The sequence below is a fragment of the Salvelinus namaycush genome, chromosome 34 (genome assembly GCF_016432855.1).
Source record: "Salvelinus namaycush isolate Seneca chromosome 34, SaNama_1.0, whole genome shotgun sequence".
Taxonomy (NCBI): Eukaryota; Metazoa; Chordata; class Actinopteri; order Salmoniformes; family Salmonidae; genus Salvelinus; species Salvelinus namaycush.
The window spans coordinates 28,074,573-28,102,385 of record NC_052340.1 but is presented as its reverse complement, the minus strand read 5'-3'; the positions used below and the strand labels follow the sequence as shown (position 1 = coordinate 28,102,385).

General features: G+C 42.7%; 1 protein-coding gene across 1 annotated transcript; it reads left to right on the top strand.

The window, feature by feature from the left end:
- Positions 1 to 25,549, top strand: LOC120028983 (WD repeat and SOCS box-containing protein 1-like). The gene is made up of 9 exons (XM_038974267.1): positions 1 to 409; positions 1,511 to 1,679; positions 7,679 to 7,947; positions 12,376 to 12,507; positions 13,319 to 13,419; positions 16,340 to 16,512; positions 16,610 to 16,723; positions 17,579 to 17,686; positions 23,034 to 25,549. The coding sequence occupies exons 1-9, from the start codon at positions 370 to 372 to the stop codon at positions 23,194 to 23,196; spliced, it is 1,269 nt and encodes a 422-aa protein (XP_038830195.1). The 5' UTR covers positions 1 to 369; the 3' UTR covers positions 23,197 to 25,549.
- The last annotated feature ends 2,264 nt before the right edge of the window (positions 25,550 to 27,813 follow it).

The following is a 27,813-nucleotide window of genomic DNA, read 5'->3' as shown; positions in this document are numbered from 1 at the left end:
AAATAAAAGATGCCATCAAGTCTACTCTTCAGCTATTGTATTTCAACGTAGTCAGCTATCTTCAACGGTGTGCTGTAACACAGTCATTTCAATAAACGCAGATTTTAGCCATCCAGTTGAATTGAACAAAACCTAGTCTGCACACGGATTTTAAGGAAGATAATTACTAAAATAATTGTTTTTGTTTTTTTAGGGCTCACGCGATATTAAAATTTGCAGCAGGCTACGTGCGCGACGTGCACAGCATTCCAGACGTCGGAATAGAATCCAGCTTTCTGGCTAATTATAAAGCTAGCTACATTGTTTATTTTCCAGAACTTTTGTTATTAAACCAATAGGCTTTTCTCTACGGATCCGGTTTCTATTTAGATGGCAAGCTTCCCTAATTCTGTAAACGAAAATGAAATAGGTAAGTTGAGATCCTTTTCACTATCCTGCTCTGTGTTTGGGGTGGAGGGGTTGCAAACGTCAATGTTTATTTCGCTATCTAAGATGCATTAACCTAGCTAGCTACTATGTTACACCTTTCATCTATCGGTGACGTCATATGTAGTCTTACTTTATTTTCTATTGTAGGTCAAGTCGTTTCTTCCATAGCCTATAACCTATTTACTAGACTAGAGACTCACACACTACAGTAACCGCCTGTCACATATTCACCATGCACCCGCGGTTTATACTCGGTGGCCCCACACCAAAGACAATATGGTAGAAACTCTAACCACACATCGCGCGAGCAGTCGGCACTTGTTTCCCATGTCATTCGGTGGTGGAGGCGACGGCGGTAATTACGTTTCTGAAGTTTGACTCATTCCTCATTAGTCGGGGAAGCGCACTGATTTATCAGGTAGCTATTGTATAAAATGGGTGTTTTGTTGCAACACCTCTATTGCGTAATACATTAAAGTGATATATGATGTCTCATTTATATTCCAACCGAATGTTTATGTTACCCAGTTAAAATAAGTTGGGCTAATAATAAATAAATACAATAGTGTGTTTGGTTGCAACTCTGCGTAATAAATCAAAGTGATATATGATGTCTCCTTTAGCTACTTGGTTAACCATATCTTTATGGTACCCAGTTAAAATAAGTTTATTTGGGCTAATAATATGTTGTGTATTATAGCCAACTTCATTATCATTGATTTACATTTGTAATGGCATGTCAAGTAACAAAACAGTATTGACTCTCAGAATCTCTCAATAAAATTACTTTTGAGCATCAATTCTGACATTGAACATTCATGTCCAGCTACACCAGAGGTTAGTTTAGGGTGGTGGAACCAGCCTGGTCTGTGTTCGCCTTTCGAAATAGATTGATGAATGCAGCGACCAGGCTGGTGAAATAGAATGACGAAAGCAGTGATCAGGCTGGTTCCACCAGGCTAAGGTCAGTTGGCCCCGAAGCATCTTTTCTACACTGTCATTCAGAAGTTGCTCACAAGCACCATATCATCATGGTATTTGTGCTATTGATCCCTGACTGACCTCTTGTTTCTGTTTTCAGGTAAGGCTAAGTTCATTGGTGAACTCTTAGTGCCTGTTGCTCCCTTTGACCAGAAGTCCGGGCGAGAGACCTGGACTGTAGCCTTTGCACCTGATGGTTCCTACTTCGCTTGGTCTCAAGGGCATCGCATTGTGACGCTTGTTCCCTGGTCAAAATGCCTGAAGAATTTGTAAGTACCTGTACTAGGCCTAACCACATTCTTGGTCAGTACAATTGTGATCAGAAAGTAACAGGTTAGGCCCTACTTCAAAGGTCTGTACATTTTGAGGGAGGCCTACAGAAGCAACTATTCCTTTTGAGTTTTGAAATTCAACAGTTTAAAATGTCTGAATAGCCTAACTAATTTGTCTGTGCAATGAATGCACTGACTGGTGTGGAGTCGTATTTGGCAGTAGAGAGCAGGGGAGGAAGAGAGACAGTGAATGTGGCGTGTGCTGGTGTGTTGCTGGTGCCCACTGGGTATTCATTTGGCGGCTGCCGTGCCTGTTTCATTGTCTGGTGTTTTAAGGCCCTTTCAGCGCTCCTCCACTCTTACTTTAACAGGTCGCACGGCACACTTCCAAAGGCTTCAACAAGAATTAAGCACAAATAGTGCATTTACAACAGCATCCTGTCCAGACCAGGGTCGGAGCTCCCTCTGACCACGTGAGCTGCGTCAGCCAGGCTACCCTGGCCTGTTACTTGACTTAAAAAGGAAGTAGGCTGTAGCCCCCCACTGGCACTGTATATAAATAAATAAAAATCCCCCACAGTAAAATAAATAAAAATAATTCAATGAGTACATTTGTCTAAGCTTTTGACTGGTACTGTATTTTATTTATTGTTGCTTCATTCCTTTCTCCTAATGTTTCTTACAATATGCTATTTTGTTTTGCTTGAATATCTTGATGGTGTTCTGTACTAGATTCTGCTATTTTTAAAGCAGCAGCTGATGGTTGATAATGTAGAGTGGACTTTCATTAATGAGGAGTTCTTGGTAAACCAAGTTAGAGGAAAGGAGACACTGCTTCTTGTTATTCAGAAGTGGATATATACTCAAGGGCCTTGTGTTATCTTAGCCTATAATTTTAGAACGTTAGAAAAGCTTCTGTAAAGTACAGTCAAACTTTTACAGAAACGGTCTTGTCTTTGGCAAGAGAAAGCAACACACAGCAGCTTAGGGTTTTATTATTGTATCCTTATGTTGTAAAATAATTTAAGGTTTACTGCCATGAAGTCAACTACTTGGTGTCAGGCTGTAAACCTTTCTGTAAACAATGACACGTCAAATCAATATTAAAGGAAGGCTGAGGGCTATAAATGCACTTTTACATTATTTCAGGGCTACAGCCTACTTCCTTTTTAAGTCGAGTAACAGGCCAGGGTAGCCTGGCTGACACGGCTCACGTGGTCAGAGGGAGCTCCGACCCTGGTCTGGACAGGATGCTGTTGTAAATGCACTATTTGTGCTTCAATCTTGCTGAGCTTTGATTGGTTCTCTGACAGGTTTTTTTTCATGGGGGGTTGAGACTTCACATTGTTTGGGTTTGAAAATCCAACAGTTGTATTGGAAGGGGGCGGTGCTCAGGGGCTGTATGTGGCTCACCATGTGGGTGTTTGAGTGAGAGACACAAGATAACTAATCATAAAAATAAAATAACACAGCCACCCTTCATTATCGAGGCATCGTGCTGACATCAAAAGAGCCTATCCACTCTAAAGTCAGGAGGATTTCGAGTTAGGTGTCAGTCAGACTAAGGCCAAGGTGCATCCAATCTGATTTTCTAATATCCACAACATTCTATAACACCACAGAACTGAAAATTAATTCTAGATTCTGACATTCCAAATTGTTGTTTACAGTTCTAGTTGAGTTCTTGGTCTCGTTCTAGAATATTCTAGTAGTTCATTACTTGTGCTATCCTTCCCTGTGAGGAGGAAACAGAGCGCAGTGTGCTGTGGAGCAAGCTGCCACGGACACGTGGCATGTATTATCAGTTGCCTTTCTGCAGAGCTGGCTCTTTTTCCACACAAAAAAGCCTTGTGACCTCCCCAGAACCTTGTCAACTTGTCTGAGCAAAAAGAGCTTATTGCATAGTAGACATGTTGTAGTACACTGTTTGGTATTACCTATTGGGTGTAGTTGTGGTTAGCTAGGCCAGAATGGTTTAGGCAAGTCCTGTCTAGTGGAGAGAGATTGTTAAAAATTTAAAACCGGTCAAGGTGTAGAGCTATACTAGATGCAAAATATAAGGGAACAATTTCAATATTTAAATGTTTAATAGACAGACAAAGACAGAGATATTAATATGCGAAGATAGATGCGTTCCTCTAAGACAGCCTTTCTCAAACTTTTTTGTGCCAGGGACCAGCAAGGCATGGGCTTTTTTCTCTGGGGACTTTACTTTTTTTTTTTTATATATAAATCATAATCGCTTTTTCTTTATGAACATTCATTTATTTTTTACTTTACACTAAATTAATGAATTATGTATTTAATTGGCTTCCTTCATGGTTTGTCTGTCTGTGTTGTACTCATGGGCAGTGTCGCTCTGTCTGTCTATAAATGACAAAACAAAAATAATATAATTTAGTCATTATACACAATCACATTACCTGTTGTCAATAAAAACAATATAGCAACTAGGGATGCACGATATATCGGTGAACATATCGGAATTGGCCGATATTAGCTAAAAATGGCAACATCGGTATTGGCCCGATGTCTAGTTTAACGCTGATGTGCAAAACCTATGTCAAAGTTACCGTGCATACCTATATAACGTAGGTACATGATGTAATGACGCCACGTAAAATGTTGCGCTACACGTGCAACACAGCATTCCTAACCTAGCCCACAATGTCTGCTGTGTGGATCGAGCAGTCAACAAGTCGAGCAGTCATTTGAAGGAGTAAGGAAATTTCAGCGAGACAACTCAAAGGCGAAATCCATTAACGGCAAGAAAATAGAATTCATTGCCCTTGACAATCAACCGTTCTCTGTCGTGGGTGATGTTGGCTTTTGCCGACTGGTCAAGCACCCGGGTACACACTACCAAGTGTGCTATTTTTCAGATGTTGCCGTCCCGGAGTTGCACAGTAATACCGTCACTGCTATTAGCTTCACGACTGACATTTGGACCAGCGATATCAGCCCTATGAGCATGCCAAGTCTGACAGAAGAGTGGGTCATCGAGGATTTCGTACTGAGGAAAGTTGTATTGCATGCTCAGGAATATGCTGGTTGTCATACCACTGCTGGCATTTGAGAACATGTTTGAAACATGAACACACTAGCTAGCTCCATTCGAACAACTGACTTGAAATAAGCTCACCAACTGCGCCTGCAGTAGACGTGATACCCTCAGTCATGGCATTGAAACGCCTGCTCAACACAACTGACAAGGATGTAAACAAATGTGCACAAAATCTGAGAAGCTTTATGTGCATATGGAAAATTTCTGGCATCTTTTTTTTCAGCTCATGAAACATGGGACCAACACTTTACATGTTGCATTTATATATTTTCTAACGCCACCGATTCTGTCACATAAGTGGAGTGCGCATGCCCATTCTGACTTCGTCAATGCTAAGCTAACCAGTTAGCTAGCGTGCGGCATTAGTGCTGACTATTTTCTATGGAGTGAAGATGGCCCCTTTTCCTGACGAGTTGGATGTTTTTACTGGCCCACATTGGCGTATGAAACAGTTGCCATTGACAACAGTTTGCCCCAGCAACAAAACGGCCCACACGGGCTGTGAACAAGCGATTCGGTGGCATTCTCTCTTTACTGTGTCGCCACCATGCTCGATGTCATGTACAAGGACTGCTACTGTGATGTAGACAAGAAACAAGGTTTACATGAAATGTACATACACAGCTGGACAAGACGGAAACGGACACAGTGACAGTGCGCTCCGAGGAAGAGGCCACGGACAGAGCTGAAACTTCACTGCTTGACATGTATGATGAAATCCTGGTTGAGAATGGAACAAATGAACAATGAAACAGCACAGCAAGTAAGTGAAAGAAATAGGTTTTGATTATGTTTTACTGGTAATGGGGACATATGTAAATGCTAACAAAATAACTTTTTGGTGTGTGTGTGTGTAACCTTTATTTAACTAGGCAAGTCAGTTAAGAACAAGTTCTTATTTCCAATGACGGCCTACCCCGGCCAAACCCGGACAATGCTGGGCCAATTGTGCACTGCCCTATGGGACTCCCAATCACGACCGGATGTGATACAGCCTGGATTCGAACCAGGGACTGTAGTGACGCCTCTTGCACTGCGATGCAGTGCCTTAGACCGACGTGTCAGTGTGTGTGTGTGTTAACTGTACTAGAATGCTTAAAGCCACAAAAAAAATATATTGGTATCAGGTTTTTTTGGCAAGGAAAATATCGGATATCGGTATCGGGCAAAAATGTCACATCGGTGCATCACTAATAGCAACTGAATCTTTATAAACAAATAACAATCTATCAATATATACAATGTTAAATAAATAGAATATTACAAGATATTTGACTCACTCAATCATTGAGACTGGTGTGCCTGCCTCTTGGACATCAACAGGTCAAACCTCAGAGGGAAGGAGGAGAGGGACACTGAGGGGTTTTTAACAGCTAGTCTGCTGCAATATTTAGATTTTGTTGCAGCAAGAGAGGAGAAGCCTTTCTCACATAAGTATGTAGAATGAAAGGGGATGAATGTCTTCACTGCCATCTCGCTGAGTTGTGGGTATTCTCTGCTGCTGAACAGCCAGAATGTGGAAAGGCACATCTCATTAAAACCAGTGTCCAGCATTCTTTTTATTCTTGCCACATTTGAGCAGCAGTCCCGTTGGTACAGAGTCCGATATAACGTCCCATCGTAATCCATGTCCCGTTATGTAGGCCTACTTGTTCAGAACACAGAATATTTCACCTGCAGCTGTATTCTGAGGCATCTCTTGAAAACAAATACATTCTTCATAAATGTAGCATACACACACACAAGAAGCGGGCATTTGAAATGTCAGTCATCTAATTGGATTGCAAACCAATTTGATGCACAGGCTCTGTCTAAAACCTGTGATTCAATATCATCTGCCATATTGTGGATTCTAGGTGTGACAGTGTTATTGGAAGTGGGATTTCACTGACCGTTGTAGCAGCAGTTGGGCCTAAAACTTCTCGGCAAGCATCCACGTCTGATGGCATCACCAGCTTTTCAACTATAGCGAAAGGAGCCTGGCACTTGGAAATGTTTTGAGAGAGTACGATGCCCTCAGTAAAGTGTTGTCTGAAATGATTGTGCACATTTTTGGGGGGGTTGGTCGGTCATCTCTTTTTTGTAAAAAAACTATGCTTCGGTGTAACTATACTTCATCATGGCAACACAATTTTTTACTGCAACCTAGACTGCAGCATGCGTAGTTGAGCGCATTGCCCAAGCAGGCCTATGGCAAGTATTTATTCGATTCAAATATGCCGCAGACCAAAGAAAGCCCCAATCATATTCAAGACAAATTTGCCGCGGACCGGCAAGCACTCCTCCACAGACCGAGGTTTGAGAAAGGCTGCTCTTAAGAGGTTCGCAGCAAATCTTTCTCCTTCCAGCAGGGAGTGTAGACCTAAATACTCCTTGTGTTTGTTGTCTCATCCTTCCCTGCCCTTGGTCAAAACATTGAATCAAGGCTGAGACCTAGAGGTTCAATAGACTATACATTTTAAAAGGACACCCATGGCTGATTTTTGTGGCTCATGGGCCCAGATATCAGTTACTAAGACCTGTTTATGATGATTTCTGTCCTTAGAGGTTACCTGGAGGCCAAATTCCAATAGGGAATAATCATCACAATATCTTTCTTAACAATATGAAACTCATGGACCAAGTTAGCCAACCCTCTCTCACCACTTTAGACTGCATGTATCACTCAGTGCTCTCCTCCTTTATGTGCATAATTCTTTTAGCTGTTTGGCACCTGGATCTATTGAATTCAGATGCGTTACATTAAAAAGTTATGTGATCATCGCACTGTAGGACTACATGTAACTCACGTTTCTCCCTCTCCTTTCCCTCCATTACCCTCATTTCCCTGTTATCCATTTCTGTCCCTTCTCTTTTTCTGCCCTCTCTCCATCTCACTCCCTGTCTTTCCACATGGCCCCTCTCCTTCCTCTCTTTCTATCCCACTCTCCAGTGTTGGGGAAGGCTCCAACGGAGCGGGCCCTCAGCGTTTGTCGCGGCAGAACAGCGAGGGGGGAACAGTGGTGCCAGTGGGCGAGCCCAGGGAGCATACCATCGACTGCGGTGACATCGTGTGGGGTCTGGCCTTTGGCTCGTCTGTGCCAGAGAAGCAGAGTCGCTGCGTCAACATCGAGTGGCACCGTTTCAAGTTCGGTCAGGACCAGCTGCTGCTTGCCACGGGCCTCAACAATGGACGTGTCAAGATCTGGGACGTCTATACTGGTGAGCACCTGATTAAACATGAACATCACAACCAGCTGGGCGGCTCTGTTTTCACAGTGCATTATTCCTAGTTCCATGTACCAATGCAAGTTATTGAATCAGCATGCCTCTTCTCAGCAGGGAGGAAGTTGAAGCCTCGTAGGGGGGTTTCTTGGATCAACTTTCTCCACACACATCCTGGGCTGTGTTTTCATTCCAGAAAATCCACTTCGCCCTTCTACCTTTTTTCACTCTCTCACAGATCTTATAGTTGAAAGCAGCACGGCAGAAATTGGGTGGGGCTGTTTACACCAAATCTAGCTTTTGGGGGGGGTCAGGCAGGTTCCTTTTTGCTGGGTGGGGTCAGGCACACCTGTGATATATATTTTTTTCCATGATTATGAGAAGGTCGCTTCTGGTGACTTTTAAAAGGACATTACACGATAAAAAAAAGAAAAAAAGATGTATATTCAATTCTACAAATGTACGTTGTAACTTGGAACTCCGGGGTTTTTCTGGATCAAAATTGGGCTTAGTATTTAGAGGTCCTCTTCTTGGCCGCATATATTTTTTTTTCTGTTTTTAAAGGGAATTTCCTGCAATTATACACAATGTGTCATGGTGCAGAGAGAGAACATTCAAGTTTTAAAGCTACTTTCCTGCAATTCTCTACATTTTGCAATGGTTTATGACTTGTTCTTATGCTATCTGAGTGACTCAATCATAACAAAATCAATGGGTGCCGCATGCCATGATATTTATTTTGATGATTCTTAGTGCTGTGGAACGGTTGTTAAGACACTAACAGCTTACAGATGGTAGGCAATTAAGGTCACAGTTGTGATAACTTAGGACACGAAAGAGGCCTTTCTACTGACTCTGAAAAACACCAAAAGAAAGATGCCCAGGGTCCCTGCTCATCTGTGTGAACGTGCCTTAGGCATGCTGCAAGGAGGCATGAGGACTGCAGATGTGGCCAGGGCAATAAATTGCAATGTTCGTACTGTGAGACTCCTAAGACAGCGCTACAGGGAGACAGGATGGACAGCTGATCATCCTCACAGTGGCAGACCACATGTAACAACACCTGCACAGGATCGGTACATCTTAACATCACACCTGCGGGACAGGTACAGGATGGCAACAACTGCCCGAGTTACACCAGGAACGCACAATCCCTCCATCAGTGCTCAGACTGATGGAGGACTGAGGCTGGACTGAGGGCTTGTAGGCCTGTTGTAGGCAGGTCTTCACCAGACATCACCGGCAACAACGTGACAAACATGACAATGCAACATTCTGTGCGTGATTTCCTGCAAGACAGCAATGTCAGTGTTGTGCCATGGCCAGCGAAGAGCCCAGATCTCAATCCCATTGAGCACATCTGGGACCTGTTGGATCGGAGGGTGATGGCTAGGGACATTCCCCCCAGAAATGTCCGGGAACTTGCAGGTGCTTTGGTGGAAGAGTGGGGTAACATCTCACAGCAAGAACCGGCAAATCTGTTGCAGTCCATGAGGAGGAGATGCACTGCAGTACTAAATGCAACTGGTGGCCACACCAGATACTGACTGTTATTTTTGACCCCCCCCCCCTTTGTTCAGGGACGCATTATTCCATTTCTGTTAGACACATGTCTGTGGAACTTGTTCAGGTAATGTCTCAGTTGTTGAATCTTATGTTCATACAAATATTTACACGTTAAGTTTGAGAGGACATACATTTTTTTGCTGAGTTTATATACCCCAATTTGGGTGGAGTCTCCTCCTCTCTAAACATTACATATTTATTACTAGGCAGGAAGTTAAGTGATACGGGCCACAAACTGTTCCTTCTCCCTTAAGCTGACCTGACCTCTACCCCCTTCCTCACTACTCCACAGCTCTCCACCATTATCAGTGACTGCAATCATGTGATTCCTCTACTCGGCACCTCCCAAAGCCCCCTGGCTCCTATCCAACCTTCCCTGACCCCACCATATACATTCCTCCTACAGATACCCATTAACTTCTGGTGTATAAACTAGACTATGGCACTCCTCATGCCTCTAGTGTAACTGATGTTTAACAATATTTAAAGTTTAGAAATCCTACCCATCAGTCTGTGTTGGAGACAGTCAGTGGGTGATATAATGTGTTGACGTTCATTTTAGCCCAGCTGGCTGTCTGCTTGCGCCTCCACTCCTGCTCCCATGTTTTTTACTGACACACCTGAATGATGATGTTTGCCCACGGCCCCTCTCTCCCTGCTGCCAACACAGTGCTGATGTCACAAACCCGCTAGGCCCCCCTCTTTCCTAGACTCATTGGTTTTCTCTCTCACTTTTTCTCTCACACACCTACAGTTGAACTCGGAAGTTTACATACACCTTAGCCAAATGCATTTAAACTCAGTTTTTCACAATTCCTGACATTTAATCAGAGTAAAAATTCCCTGTCTTAGGTCAGTTAGAATCACCACTTTATTTTAAGAATGTGAAATGTCAGAATAATAGTGTAGAGTGATTTCTTTCATCACATTCCCAGTGGGTCAGACGTTTACATACACTCAATTAGTATTTGGTAGCATTGCCTTTAAATTGTTTAACTTGGGTCAAACGTTTCAGGTAGCCTTCCACAAGCTTCCCACAATAAGTTGGGTGAATTTTGGCCCATTCCCCCTGACAGAGCTGGTGTAATTGAGTCAGGTTTGTAGGCCTCCTTGCTCGCACACACTTTTTCAGTTCTGCCCACAAATTTTCTATAGGATTGAGGTCAGGGCTTTGTGATGGCCACTCCAATACCTTGACTTTGTTGTCCTTAAGCCATTTTGCCACAACTTTGGAAGTATGCTTGGGGTCATTGTCCATTTCGAAGACCCATTTGCGACCAAGCTTTAACCTCCTGACTGATGTCTTGAGATGTTGCTTCAATATATCCACCTAATTTTCCTACCTCATGATGCCTTCTATTTTGTGAAGTGCACCAGTCCCTCCTGCAGCAAAGCACCCCCACAACATGATGCTGCCCACCCCTGTGCTTTACGGTTGGGATGGTGTTCTTCGGCTTGCAAGCATCCCCCTTTTTCCTCCAAACATAACGATGGTCATTATGACCAAACAGTTCTATTTTTGTTTCGTCAGACCAGAGGACATTTCTCCAAAAAGTACGATCTTTGTCCCCATGTGCAGTTGCAAACTGTTGTCTGGCTTTTTTTATGGTGGTTTTGGAGCAGTGGTTTCTTCCTTGCTGAGTGGCCTTTCAGGTTATGTAGATATAGATACTTTTCTACCTGTTTCCTCCAGGATCTTCACATGTCCTTTGCTGTTGTTCTGGGATTGATTTGCGCTATTCGCACCAAAGTACGTTCTTCTCTAGGAGACAGAATGTGTCTCCTTCATGAGCGGTATGATGGCTGCGTGGTCCCATGGCGTTTATACTTGCGTACTATTGTTTGTACAGATGAACATGGTACCTTCAGGTGTTTGGAAATTGCTCCCAAGGATGAACCAGACTTGTGGAGGCCTACAATTGTTTTTCTGAGGTCTTGGCTGATTTCTTTTGATTTCCCCATGATGGCAAGCAAAGAGGCACCGAGTTTGAAGATAGGCCTTGAAATACATCTACAGGTACACCTCCAATTGACTCAAATGATGTCAATTAGCCTATCATAAGCTTCTAAAGCCATGACAATTTTCTGGAATTTTCCAAGCTGTTTAAGGACACAGTCAACTTATTGTATGTAAACTTGCTTTCTTTATTTCATGGCTGAATATTGCCGGTGGCATTACTTTTGTTAGGATTTGGCTTCAGGCGCAATTAGGGTGTTATTGTAATAACTATTATAATCGATTATTATTCCCCAATTTAGAGTTGTCAACTGTTAGCAGACTATTTGAGAATAGCTACTGTAATTGAGTCCCATCCTCCCCTCAATGGAACCAGTGTTTGGACTGAGTATCAGGAAGTAACAAATTGAAGGGTTTAACTCAGGATTACTCTGCTTTCAACTATTGTGTGTGTCTACCCAGAGGGTATTCTGTGTCACTCTGACTGTCAACACCAGGACCAGCCTTTAAAATAGAGCTCTCCTGGGCTCCAACTCATCATGTAAAGAAAAGAGCACAGTCAGTGGGACTAGTTGTTACATGAAGAATTCATTTGTGACCGCCCTCTTTCTTTCCCCTCTTAAATGTTTATTTTCTATACTCCATCTCACTCTCTTTTTATGTGCCTCTGTACAAACTGACAGTGCTCTGGTTACTTTTCACATGGGTGTGGAACCCACACTATTCTACACCCCACAGAGGGAATAAAGCAAATTGCAGCTCTGTGGCATTTTAATACACAAATCATGACAAATTCCCCAAGGCTGTGTAATTAGAGGTGGTGGAGTTGACCTACAGTAACTCGTCTGTGCTGTGTATCTCATTAGCTTTATTATTAACTCGGTGGTTGTTTGCCTTTACAGGAAAGCTGTTGCTGAATCTCATGGACCATACAGATATAGTGCGAGACCTCACTTTTGCCCCTGATGGCAGCCTCATGCTAGTCTCGGCATCCAGAGACAAAACCCTGAGGGTCTGGGACCTGAAAGATGACGGTAAGAACACTGAGCCCTGAGGAACACCTTTTTATTATCTTGGACCTGAAATCATTTTCCATGCTTGTTAACATAGTTATTGTTTTTGTTAGAGATTTGTACAGCTGTGCCAGCAAGTCACACTGATCTGTTGAGGTCAAGATTATTATGATGCATGCAGATGTCGTTTTTGTGTGTTGGGCTTATACACATCCACACACAAAGCTGAAGAAGTAGGGAGCATGTGATAAGTTGCCTTTGTTCCAGTGCAATGAGCTACTGCTGCTGACGGTTCCACCTTGAAAGGCCCCTCACCCCCTGCATGCGTTCTAAGCTCACATGAGCAGAGAATGTTAAAATTGGACCCAAGTCCAAGGTCTCCTGAACAAAAGCCTAGAGGAAGGCATAGCCATGGCATGGTCTGACCTAGTTTCTCCTCTATTGACCAGAGCAGTCCTGGGTACAGTCATTGATAAGTCAGATCACCACTAACACATCTATTTTATCTGTGAATCCGTGTTTTCAAATGACACAATCAACATACACAAGCAGTAGGATTTCCTACAGTTTTTGTAACTTGAAAAATGAAACTCCACGAGCCTAGACTCCAGAGCCTAATTGGAAAAACCTACATTTTACCATCTAAGCCCAGTAATTAAAATAGCCCAGTTATCCCTATTGAAATCTTGCAGACAATCCTATAAACCTTGGAAACATAATCAGCAGACATTGGTACTGTTACTTCATCACAATAATTTCTTAAAAAGCAAATAGTTTGTGCAATTCTCCGTCACATGTACATGTCATAACAACCTGTGATGCTGTGTTGTAGGCAACATGGTTAAAGTGTTGCGGGGTCATCAGAACTGGGTCTATTGCAGCGCATTCTCACCAGACTCCTCAGTCCTCTGCTCTGTCGGAGCCAGTAAATCGGTACGTACACCTGTTCCCCTTTCTCTCCTTTTTGAGATGAACTGCTTCTGTGTGCTATTGCTTGTCTAGTTATGCTCAATGACCTACCAATGAAACACTCCCACCTTCCCCTCAACTGAATCTTGACCGTTATGCTTGGTGTCATGACTAGTTCAACAGCCCTGCCTGTAGTTCGGTTTGGCTTGGTTTGAAGTAGCTTTGGTATTGTAATATGCATGTAGACTGAACAAATGATCACACACTTCTTTGTAATAGTTTTGGGATTTATCCTCCATCTACAGTCCAGCTCACAATCTAAACTGTTCATTTGATGCTTTAGAATGTGGGATGCAGATTGTTATGCTTTATTTAATGACCTTTGAACCTCAATGTAGACCAAAATCATTCAAAGAAATGTTCTAAATATTTTTGGATTTCCCTTTTTGATAAAATCTACCTGGTATTTAGTAAATAGTATGCAAGGAGAAAATTAGATGGTTAGCTAAGTGGCGTAGTCCTCAAAATGGCTGCCCAGCCAGTGCGGGATTGGACCCCAATGACTTCAGTCACAGATGCACACTTTGCAAGAACCTCATTAACATGCTAGTAGTTAGTTACTGTAGCCAGTTCCACCCTTCTTGTGCAGGGTGCAGCTAGATTGTTGTTAGGCTGTGTGTGTCCATAAGTGTCTTGCTTTCCCTGTCACAGGTGGCAGGTGTGTGAGTGTTTTTGAAGGGAGGGAGCGCCGCGCTGACATAAAGCAGCCGGTGCAGACGGCTGGCTGGTGGCACCAGTGCCACTACTACTGCCGGGCTGGGACGCACTGTGCCCCTGCCCAGGGGGCAGCCTTGCACCTACCTGACCGCAAGGTCTCCCGTACGTAGGTGCTGCTGTCTCCATGTTTGTCTACCTCCGCTGTCGCAGTTCCTCCTTTTATATCAGTTATAAAACAGTGATTTTAAAACGGCAGTAAAGTAAATACTTCCCACCCACATGGTCCCTTACCCCTCTCCTTCACCCTCTACTGTCCTTCCCCATCTCACCTCGACCCCCACTCCCAAATGTACTTAATTAGAAACCCTAACTATTATAGCACACCTTAACTGACATTTTGTTAGGTTAGTAGTTTTTGTCAGTTCAATGTCAGTCTCGCCCTCCCACAGTCTCTAACTTGTATGAATGACATTTATGATTATTTATGTCTCTCCATAATGAGGCTGTTAACATCAGTTACTTTAGTTTGATATCCTTAGTTCTCCCTCATCCTCCTGACTTCTCTCCCGGGGCCCATGTTTAAGGGCCAGTCAGCACGCCCATCTCTGTTGTGGCCGCCCTGCTCAGCCCCTTTTGTAATGGAGTTAGTGTGCAGGGGTCAGGTCATTGTTGGCGTAAATGAGAATTGAAAGGACTCTTTGTGGCTCCGCAGACTGCCATCATCCCAATAAATGTCTGCCTTTGTCCCAAACACTCTACCAAAATGAACATGGACAATGTTGGAGTTGAAAAAAACATGATGTAAGTTAGTGAATTCCCTGTTGCCTCATAATTGGCCAAAGGGCAGTATTTTCCTCACGGAAATGTCCCACTTTGATTAGCATTTGCATATTTTTTTGTTAAAACAGATCGAGAAAACAAACGCAACGGTCAATGATTTTCTGTGACCATAGTGGGAGAGGAAGAACAGTCTCTCATATAGAATGACTGAAAATCAAAACACATACTCGTCATAGTACAAAAAACAAAACTGCTAATACATTCAAACTGAACAGAATTTTTATAGAGAACTGAGCCTCATTAAAAAAGCCACAGAAAACAAAGGAGGCAACTGTAACTGTCTGCCATTTTGGAGCAGATTTTCCAGTCACTGGCAGCTGGCTGTCTTATAAAATGTGGAGTGGTGTAGCTTGCCTAAAATGCAGGCAGTAGCCTCATGCGTTGGATTCCTTTCATTTCACACTAACGCTAGAGGAGGGAGTAGGAGAACATTTTGAACTGAAGTAGCCCCCAGAAACCATTGACTTGATTGTGGAATGGCATTTATCTACTTTAGCTGCAATGTTGCACTTTTGCTCAAGTGCAATGTTTGCAGAACTCCTTGTGATGTTTTCAATAGGCCTATACAATCTTCTTTTGGTTGTAAAAGTTACAAGGAAGTACAACATCACTGTTAAAGCCTCTCTAGAATTGGGTTTTAATTAGATTTGCTCTGTTCTGGTCAGTTTAAAGTTTTAACAAACAACAAGGCATGTTCCTCTTGCGCATGCATTACATTGCTCTGGAGCAAAGGAACGTTCAAGGCTTTATGGCTGGCTGTTGAAAACAGTGTGCACATGTTGCAAATGTGTGTCCAAAGGCGTCAACCTTTTGGCCATCAAATGTTTTTTTTCTCTTGCAGTATGTCTCTTCGTAGGCTTCCGCCGGAGGTGCGAGCCTTTTGTAATCACAGTGAACTAGAACTCTGAAAGGGGAAACCAGTGGAGTAACATTATGTTACCTTAAGTTACTACTTGTTTTATTTTCTTTTTCTGTAGACTTAAAAATGTTTGTATTGAGAACGTTGTAAGTAGATATTAATGTTTAAATGATAGCCTACGTCAAGAATTTATATTGAGCACTATTTTAGCAGCTATGTTAAGAAACCAGATGTGCAGTGACATGCATTTTGTTACATAACATAGAATTGCTGCTTGAGTAGCATGTGATTTATTTTGTGCATTGTTTGGTCTGTAGTTCAACACATAAGCCATAAAATGACACTGAACATACAAAGATTTTTCTGTTTATTTCTTGTTTTATTTTTGTTGCTTAATTTAACTACTTGTAATTTACATTGTATCTGTTTTGACATTTTATGTCAGTAGTTTTTAGGTTAAGTGTTTTAAGTAGTTTAAAATGCTTGTCCCCTGCATGGCGTTATTCCGTGGACCTCTTTCTTCTGTAGGTGTTCCTTTGGGATATGGATAAATATTCCCTGATCCGGAAGCTTGAGGGTCACCATAATGACGTGGTGTCCTGTGAGTTCTCTCCTGATGGCGCCTTGCTCGCCACTGCCTCCTACGACACCCGCGTCATCATCTGGGACCCCCATGTGGGCACTGTGCTGCTGGAGCTAGCGTAAGTCACAGACACCAGGAACTAGGGCAAAGCAATGACACAATGATGTTGTTAAGACCTTGAAGTTTTCTTATCTCTGTGTTTTTCTCTCCTTCAGGCACCTCTTCCCTCCCCCCTCGCCCATCTTTGCAGGAGGGGCCAACGATCGCTGGGTACGTTCCGTAGCATTCTGTCACGACGGGCGTCACATCGCCAGCATCACTGACGACAGGTAAGGAACAAAGGCTGATACCTGTGTCTGGTGCATCAGAAGGGTCTAATAAGGAAAAGCTCAGCTTTAAAAATGTTTGAGATTCTTATGGCTAATGTCCACTTGATCTTCTCTCGAAGGCGTTCTCTTCTACCACACGTGGAGAGCATGGCTGGTGTAGATTTGTAAGTTTGTGTTGGCCATAGCTGCTTCACCAAGCTCACTTGCGCTGTCACACTTCACAGTGTACATGGTAAACTGCGTGCCCTCTCTGCTGATGAAAAAGTGTTAGTTTGCTGCAGTAGCAGAGCGCTGTGAAGCAGAGGGAGGGAGAGAGAGAGAGAGAGAGAGAGGGAGTCACGAGTCTTAATGGGGTCTGAGTGAGAACAGAGCTGTTGCAGCCAGGCAGGGCCCCCTTTGGGAATGGGTCACATGACGGCCATTAATCAACCGCTGACGCCTTGCTTCCTTCTCTCCTTAGCCCTTCCCTTCCTTGGTTAGGCTGCTAAGTGTTTACCAGTGCGAAGGCAGTGCTAGAGGGAGAGGAGGAACAAGTCTCACAAAATGGCGGGGACAATTTCTTGTCTCAGCCACATCTGCCAAGATTAGTTTTTCTGATAGGATGAGGATAAAACATTTTGAATTTGAACAGTTACATTTTATTTAATAGTGAAAATAAACCCTTTTTTTTTTTTAAATGAAGCGGAACAATATGAATCCTACAGTCTTTCAGCCAGCTTGTTTTGGCTCTAATGCAGTTCCCATGTGATCTGTGTCTGACCAGCGCCCTTTTTGCGGTCTACCTCTCCCTCTTTATTTTGTCCTTCTCTCTTCTACACACCCACTAACTCATTCTGTCCATCCCTCTCTCCCCAGAGTGGTGCGTTTCTGGACCATTGATGAGAAGTCTCCCAAGGCCATCGCTCCCCTCATTAATGGTCTCTGCTGTGCCTTCTCTACTGACGGGAGTGTCTTAGCAGCTGGGTGAGGCGCACACACACTCCAACACACCTACCTACACCACTCCACACACACCTAACTACACCTCTCCCCACGCACACACACTCCTACACACCTAACTACACCTCTCCCCACACACACACACTCCTACCGACACCTCTCCCCACACACACACCTAACTACACCTCTCCACACACACACACACACTCCTACACACCTACCTACACCTCTCCACACACACACACACACACACACACACACACACACACACACACACACACTCCTACACTAGAGGTCGACCGATTATGATTTTTCAACGCCGATACCGATTATTGGAGGGCCAAAAAAAGCCGGTACCGATTAATCGGCTGATTCTTTATTTTTTATATATTTTTTTGTTTGTAATAATGACAATTACAACAATACTGAATGAACACTTATTTTAACTTAATATAATACATCAATAAAATCAATTTAGCCTCAAATAAATAATGAAACATGTTCAATTTGGTTTAAATAATGCAAAAACAAAGTGTTGGAGAAGAAAGTAAAAGTGCAATATGTGCCATGTAAAAAAGCTATTGTTTAAGTTCCTTGCTCAGAACATGAGAACATATGAAAGCTGGTGGTTCCTTTTAACATGAGTCTTCAATATTCCCAGGTAAGAAGTTTTAGGTTGTAGTTATTATAGGACTATTTCTCTCTATACCATTTGTATTTCATATACCTTTGACTATTGGATGTTCTTATAGGCACTTTAGTATTGCCAGTGTAACAGTATAGTTTCCATCCCTCTCCTCGCCGCTACCTGGGCTCGAACCAGGAACACATCGACAACAGCCACCCTCGAGGGCAGCGTTACCCATCGCTCCTCAAAAGCCGCGGCCCTTGCAGAGCAAGGGGAACAACTACTCCAAGTCTCAGAGCGAGTGATGTTTGAAACGCTATTAGCGCGCACCCCGCTAACTAGCTAGCCATTTCACATCGGTTACACCAGCCTAATCTCGGAACCGTTCCGTATTTTATCTAACGGATGGCATCCCTAAGTATAAATATTGCTGTTACATTGTACAACCTTCAATGTTATGTCATAATTATGTACAATTCTGGCAAATTAATTACGGCCTTTGTTAGGAATAAATGGACTTCACACAGTTCGCAATGAGCCAGGTGGCCCAAACTGCTGCATATACCCTGACTGCTTGCACGGAACGCAAGAGAAGTGACACAATTTCCCTAATTATAAGAAATTCATGTTAGCAGGCAATATTAACTAAATATGCAGGTTTTAAAAATATATACTTGTGTATTGATTTTAAAGAAAGGCATTGATGTTTATGGTTAGGTACATTGGTGCAACGACAGTGCTTTTTTCGCAAATGCCCTTGTTAAATCATCACCTGTTTGTCGAAGTAGGCTGTGATTCGATGAGAAATGAACAGGCACCGCATCGATTATATGCAACGCAGGACAAGCTAGTTAACCTAGTAATATCATCAACCATGTGTAGTTAACTAGCGATTATGTTAAGATTGATTGTTTTTTAAAAGATAAGTTTAATGCTAGCTAACAACTTACCTTGGCTTCTTGCTGCCCTCGTGTAACAGGTAGTCAGCCTGCCACGCAGGCTCCTCGTGGAGTGCAATATGAGGCAGGTGGTTAGAGCGTTGGACTAGTAACCGGAGAATTGCAAAAACGAATCCCCGAGCTGACAAGGTAAAAATCTGTCGTTCTGCCCCTGAACAAGGCAGTTAACCCACCGTTCCTAGGCCGTCATTGATAATAAGAATGTGTTCTTAATTGACTTGCCTAGTTAAATAAAGGTGTACATTTTTTATTTTATTTTTTTATTCGGCAAATCGGTGTCCAAAAATACCGATTACCGATTGTTATAACTTGAAACCGGCCATTCCGATTAATCGGTCGACCTCTATCCTACACATCTACCTACAGCTCTCCACACACACTCCTACACACCTCCCTACACCTCTCCACACACAAACACACTCCTACACACCTCCCTACACCTCTCCGCACACACCTACCTACACCTCTCCACACACAAACACACTCATACACACCTCCCTACACCTCTCCACACCTCTCCACACACAAACACACTCCTACACACCTACCGACACCTCTCCACACACACACACACTCCTACACACCTTACCTGCACCTCTCCACACACACCTACCTACACCTCTCCCCACACACACACTCCAACACACCTACCTACACCGCTCCCCACACACACACACTCCTACACACCTACCGACACCTCTCCACACACACACACTCCTACACTTCTCCACACACACATACTCCTACACTTCTCCACACACATACTCCTACACTTCTCCACACACACACACATACTCCTACACTTCTCCACACACACATACTCCTACCTACACCTCTCTACACACACCTGTTTGAATTGCACACACCCTAGTCTATAGGCAAGTGGCAGGTGATCAATCAAGACTTTATGTACTGCCAGAAACTGGTTTTCCAGCTTTTTATTTGCATGCTGTCGGAAGCGCAGCGGCTCCTATATGTTAATGGTTAACCAGGAGCCTGGGTGTATCTTACAACGATGCTTCAACCAGTTCTGTTAGGTAGACCATGGCTACCTAGTACCTACCTTTCAGTGCTGTTGTGAGGGATAGATTGACATGGAAATAACTTTCTCTCGCCCCGTTTCTCTCTCAGGTCTCGAGACGACAGCGTGCATTTTTGGGCGTTTTATTCGGCAAATCGGTGTCCAAAAATACCGATTGTTATGAAAACTTGAAATCGGCCATTCCGATTAATCGGTCGACCTCTATCCTACACATCTACCTACACCTCTCCACACACTCCTACCTACACACCTTCCTACACCTCTCCACACTCCTACCTACACACCTTCCTACACCTCTCCACACACACACACTCCTACACACCTACCGACACCTCTCCACACACAGTCTCACACACACATGCTCCTACACACCTACCGACACCTCTCCACACACACACACTCCTACACACCTACCGACAACTCTCCACACACACTCACACACACATTCTCCTACACACCTACCAACACCTCACCACACACACACCTAACTACACCTCTCCACACACACCTACACCTACCGACATCTCACCACACACACACACACACCTAACTACACCTCTCTACACACACACTCCTACACACCTACCTACACCTCTCCACACACTCCTACCTACACACCTACCGACACCTCTCCACACACACACACTCCTACACACCTACCGACAACTCTCCACACACACTCACACACACATTCTCCACACTCCTACCTACACCTCTCCACACACACGCCCCTACACACACACACACACACACACACTCCTACACACCTACCGACACCTCTCCCCACACACTACACACCTACAGTTGAAGTCGGAAGTTTACATACACTTAGGTTGGAGTCATTAAAACTCGTTTTTCAACCACTCCACAAATTTCTTGTTAACAAACTATAGTTTTGGCAAGTCAGTTAGGACATCTACTTTGTGCATGACACAAGTAATTTCTCCAACAATTGTTTACACACAGATTATTTCACTTATAATTTACTGTATCACAATTCCAGTGGATCAGAAGTTTACATACACTAAGTTGACTGTGCCTTTAAACAGCTTGGAAAATTCCAGAAAATTGTGTCATGGCTTTAGAAGCTTCTGATAGGCTAATTTACATAATTTGAGTCAATTGGAGGTGTACCTGTGGATGGATTTCAAGGCCTTCCTTCAAACTCAGTGCCTCTTTGCTTGACATCATGGGAAAATCCAAAGAAATCAGCCAAGACCTCAGAAAAAAAATTCTAGACCTCCACAAGTCTGGTTCATCCTTGGGAGAAATTTCCAAATGCCTGAAGATACCACGTTCATCTGTACAAACAATAGTACGCAAGTATAAACACCATGGGACCACGCAGCCGTCATACCGCTCAGGAAGGAGACGCATTCTGTCTCCAAGAGATGAATGTACTTTGGTGCGAAAAGTGCAAATCAATCCCAGAACAACAGCAAAGGACCTTGTGAAGATGCTGGAGGAAACCGGTACAAAAGTATCTATATCCACAGTAAAACGAGTCCTATATCGACATAACCTGAAAGGCCACTCAGCGAGAAAGAAGCCAATGCTCCAAACTGGCATAAAAAAAGCCAGACTATGGTTTGCAACTGCACATGGGGACAAAGGTTGTACTTTTTGGAGAAATGTCCTCTGGTCTGATGAAATAAAAATAGAACTGTTTGCCATAATGACCATTGTTATGTTTTGAGGAAAAAGGGGGAGGCATGCAAGCCGAATAACACCATCCCAACCGTGAAGCATGGGGGTGGCAGTGTCATGTTGTGGGGGTGCTTTGCTGCAGGAGGGACTGGTGCACTTCACAAAATAGATGGCATCATGAGGTAGGAAAATTAGGTAGATATATTGAAGCAACATCTCAAGACATCAGTCAGGAGGTTAAAGCTTGGTCGCAAATGGGTCTTCGAAATGGACAATGACCCCAAGCATACTTCCAAAGTTGTGGCAAAATGGCTTAAGGACAACAAAGTCAAGGTATTGGAGTGGCCATCACAAAGCCCTGACCTTTAATCCTACAGAAAATGTGTGGGCAGAACTGAAAAAGCGTGTGCGAGCAAGGAGGCCCACAAACCTGACTCAATTACACCAGCTCTGTCAGGAGGAATGGGACAGAATTCACCCAACTTATTGTGGGAAGCTTGTGGAAGGCTACCCGAAATGTTTGACCAAGTTAAACAATTTAAAGGCAATGCTACCAAATACTAGTTGAGTGCATGTTAACTTATAACCCACTGGGATTGTGATGAAAGAAATACAATTTGAAATAAATCATTCTCTCTACTATTATTCTGACATTTCACATTCTTAAGATATAGTGGTGATCCTAACTGACCTAAGACGGGGCATTTTTACTCTGATTTAAATGTCAGGAATTGTGAAAAACTGAGTTTAAATATATTTGGCTAAGGTGTATGTAAACTTCCGACTTCAACTGTACCTACACCTCTGCGTGCGCACACACACTCCTACACACCTAACTACACCTCTCCACACACACCCATACAGTCCATTTAGGTGCTCGGGGGGATTAATCCTGTTTGAATTGCACACACCCTATTCTATAGGCAAGTGGCAGGTGATCAATCAAGACTTTATTTACTGCCAGAAACTGGTTTTCCAGCTTTTTATTTGCATGCTGTCAGAATCCTAGTACCTACCTAGTACCTACCTTTCAGTGCTGTTGTGAGGGATAGATTGACATGGAAATAACTTTCTCTCGCACCGTTTCTCTCTCAGGTCTCGAGACGGCAGCGTGCATTTTTGGGCGTGCCCAAAGAGCATTGCCAGCCTGCAGCACCTGTGTCGCATGGCACTACGACGGGTCATGTCCACCCAGCAGGTGCAGACGCTGCCCATCCCGCCCAGCATACGCTCCTACCTGTCTTACCAAGATCTCTAGGCCTTCACCCTCACCGCCCAACACCGCACGCTGGAAACCAATGAATATTACCTTCCTAGAAAAAACACCCAGGATAAAGACAACAAAAGAGGAAAACTTGATTTACAGACTAACACCACCATGCTATTCTGTGGCAAGGCAGCTTCTTTTTCTATGTATTTATTTTTGTTGGTTTACTTTCGTTTGTGCAAGCCACGGTCTCCCTCAGGGAGTGTGCTTGAATGGTTAAGTTATTTCAGTGGCCTGTCTCTCTGCTTAAGATGGCCTTACCATATCAGTCACCTCTGGATAGTTCTACATTCTTCCTGCAGTAGAGACTTGTTCTCTGTAGATAATTGGCCGCTTTTAGATTTTCGATGCTCCCTAACTGTCTAGCTTAGATTTCGAATGCCTGATAGAAAGCTGGACAAATCGAGGAGACTATAAAAGTAGAGGTCCATTATTCTTTCTACAGTTTCCATTTGGTTTTGGTCATTTCAATATCAGTTGAGATCGTTTTCCCTTTCCCTAAATACCTTTATTTATTTATAATAAAAAAAATCTAACCATCTGCGGGTTGGCTTGAATGCGCTCGCGGCTGGATCCGGTGTTTAACATCACTGGGGTAAGTGAATGACTGCTGATAAGATTTAGTGTAGTGCCCTCCCAATGTTTTCTGCTACACTAGATCTCCCCAGGTCTTAACCCTCACTCACTCGCTGCCCCAGCTCCTCAATGGGCTTTTCTTTCCACACTTCCAGTCTCACTCATGTCCAGGAGGGAAAAGACGGCCTGTAGCCTTCACTGTCTCACATCTCACTCTCCAAAATAATAGCGACCCATGGCCTGACCTGTTTTGCTTCTCATAATATGTATATATTTTACCTGTAAAAAAAAATATCTGTATAGACAATTATTGTGTGCAAGTCTGTGTGTGTGTATATACACAATATATTATAAATACCTATTAATACACCAGTATATGAATGTATCAGAGGGCGTAGTATGTTTTTTACTGCTGTTTTCTTTTTGAATAATAGAATGTTGAAAACTGTTTTTTTCCCTCTGTACATAGTTTTCGCTTGTTTTAATGTGAAGACCTGTAAATGAATGAATGAATGAATGAGACGATCTCTTATTGTAGAGATCAGGGTGTAGTCTGTGCTCCTTCAGAGTCGGTGAGACTGTGAAAGTGTGGATTATAGTGTGCTCTAGGACTTATTCAATAACACAGAAAAAGCCTAAAAGGCGGTTGCCATCCGTATTAATGACGGTCTGAAACCCCTTTTCTATCCTGTGCTATGCTGCACAACTCTAAAGTGTTTCTAAGTGTAAGAAATAACCTATAGGGGAGAGCTATACAACATCTTCTGAGAATAAGTCTTTACAGTTGCCATCTGTAGCATGGGCTCTTTATTGATTGTGTCATACATGACTGGCAATCCTTTGAAGGCTTACTGTTATATGCAGACATTTGATAGTAAATATTTAATTGGGGGGGAAATTAATTATTTTCAGACACAGAATGTTGAGAAGAGCCTAATGGAATAGTATTAATGGTCTACTTTTTGTATTTTGTCTTATGTTGACCTAGGTAGTGGATACAGGCCTGCTGTTAATCAATCTTGGAAATACGTTTTCTGTCTGTCATGCTGATGCCAAAGGTCTCTCTCTCTCGGTTTATAGCCTGTTCTTGTCAGTCAGTGACTTTTCTCTCTCATGGCTAAAACTTTAACTATTGTGCATCTGTGAATTTGATTTATCCTGTTAGTAAAGCCATAAGGCTGTCTTCAGTAATCGGTTGGGTTGGTGTGTTTAGTTAAGCCTTTGCTGATTAGATCTAGAGCCAGTGAATGAATCCAAGCGATGGGTTCTCACCAGTGTTGGGGAGTAGTAAACTACATGTAGTTCAACTAGTAATTTAACTACATTTTGCATTAGCTTGGTGGTAACTTAATTAAATCTCGGTCGTTTTTTTTCTGTAGTTAATACAGGTTATTGCCATGTAGTGGTGTAGCTAACTAAAACTATGGGTGAAGTAAGCAATAATTTTGTAAATGTTTGGGCATCAAACCTGCCTAATTCTCAATTGGAACATTAGTTTTTGTGTTTAGGCTAAATTACACATTTTGTTTAACATACTGTATGCAATTTATAGTCTGACATTGGTTGTAGTGAACTACTTTTTCAAAGTAACTTTAGTTAGGTAAACTATTTTTTTTTGCAGGGTTAGCTTAACTTCTTTCAGTGTGAAGTAAGTTTACCAATATCATTACAGAATAGCTTCCCCAAAACGGGTTCTCTCACTATTCGACAAGTGTAATGTAAAATGTTGAATATATCAAATTGAAATTAAATCTTTTTTTTTCTTTCAGGTCTGCTTCATGCATGCATTGTTTATTTGCATTTATATTTTGGATAAAGCCTTTTTTTGAAAACCAAAAATAAGTCATACGTTTTTTTTTTTTTGTCCTTTTCTTGAAGTCACCAGGCAAGCCCACAAGGGAAAGAGGTCCTGGAACCCACAAGGGAAAGAGGTCACTTGAGAAACACTGAAGTCTTGTTCACACTGCAGGCCTTAATGCTGAAATCAGTTTTTTCTTCAAATCCATTTTGTAAAAATGACTATCCGAACAGCAAGTTTCAAGTCACCAAATGTGTGTGTTCAGACGACAGTCATTTGGTGACACTGTTGTCATAGTAACGATGGTGTGCGCAGTGGTGGAGGCTGATTGGTGGTGCTCGTGCTTTCTATCACTCAAGTTATGTATCAAGCTAAGGTGATAATACCTGCCAAGGACGTTTCCCAGTTACTTTGAATGTTCAAAATCATAGCATACGAACACTTTTAAATTCTCCTCCGCAAGGTGATCCAACTTTCAAAATGAGTCCTTCCTGGCTACTAGCTAGGTAGGTAGCTGTTTCTGGCTAGCCACAGCAGTCAACTAGCTAGGTAGGTAGCTGTTTCTGGCTAGCCACAGCAGTCAACTAGCTAGGTAGGTAGCTGTTTCTGGCTAGCCACAGCAGTCAACTAACTAGGTAGGTAGCTGTTTCTGGCTAGCCACAGCAGTCAACTAGCTAGGTAGGTAGCTGTTTCTTGCTAGCCACAGCAGTCAACTAGCTAGGTAGGTAGATGCTTAGCATTCTTGTCGAACTGTCAACAGAGTAGCTAGATATGCCAAATAGCATTCTAAAAACAAATCTGATTTCATCGTTCATCGTTCAGATTTGTATCTGACTTCAAACCACCTACGAATGGGATTTGAAATGTGGCTTGAAATATCCGATTCCATTTGCTTTTTGGCTGTTCAGATTGCAGGAAAAATAACAGATTTGAATCTGATATGCAAAAAAATAGGACTTGAGTGACTTCAACCTGCCAATGTGAACCAGGTTTTAGAAACAGGAGCATGAGGCAAATAAAAGCAAAACTGGCATGGGGTGGTACGAGCTAGAGAAGACAGCCCAAAACAGTGTGTCAAGTAAGTTTTCTTGAAATATGACATTGATTGTTGCATGGGGAGTTTGAGGTTGTTTGTGATGTCAGTAGCACTCCCCAGTCAAGGGGATATTGACCCAATCCTTTAGAGCTGTAAGACTAAACCCCCGTCTTAGCTTTCTCAGCTGTGGTAACTGCCTCCACGGGACTCCAGGACTTCCAGAAGATTCTAGTAGTCTGGGAGAAGGAGAGAGTGAGGAGTTACTGTAGATCTCCAGCTGTCCTGCTTTGTCAGCTGTGACACAAGTGACCAGAACACTCCTGAAACGCCATTTTGGTTTAGAACAGACCAATATCAGCTGTGAATTACTGAAGCCCAGTTTTATTTTACACCAGATCCATGCCACACAGTACTGAAGATCCAGTTTAAAACAGACCACAATCATCAGTCCTAGGTAGTGTTCCTGTTTCTACACAGGTAGAAAAATGTTATATAGATTAAGTGTTACTGTTACTGCAGATCCATCATAATGTGGCATAATATTATGATGAACTTTGAAACTTGGTGCAAAATTGTTTGTGAAATGTGTTGAACCCAAAGCCACATGACTAATTCTAGTTCATCCAAACTGCATTGACACATTCATGAATGATTCATATAATTGATTTATTATCTTTACAATACATGGTATTAGAAATATGCTGGACTGTGTGTTCTGATTATACAATATCACGTTTACTGACACAAGCACACTTAGCTACCTAATTTAAGCACAAACCTGACTTTTTTTATAATAATTAATTTCTTAGGAACCATTCATAAATAAGACATAATCAACATCTGGATCAGTCAGCGGTAATGTCATAGAAGAAAACATAAAACATAGTAGATCATATACTTAAAGTGATGCTACAAAGGTTTTGTATAATTTCATCCGGTAGTTTGAAAAGTAGTGCTCACAATCCAAATCTGGTCCCCAAAATTGTGCACAATTGTGTACAACGTCATCCATTTCGTATGATATGTTACGTCCTGCAAAAAAAATTAAAAAGGTGCAAAAATACCCTAAGAAATATGTTACGAATTTGTAAGTGTGTAAGATTCCGTTCAATCTCTTTAAAACATGTCATGGGAAATTCTTAATCATCACACACTCCCGAGTGGCGCAGCAGTCTAAGGCACTGCATCTCAGTGCTAG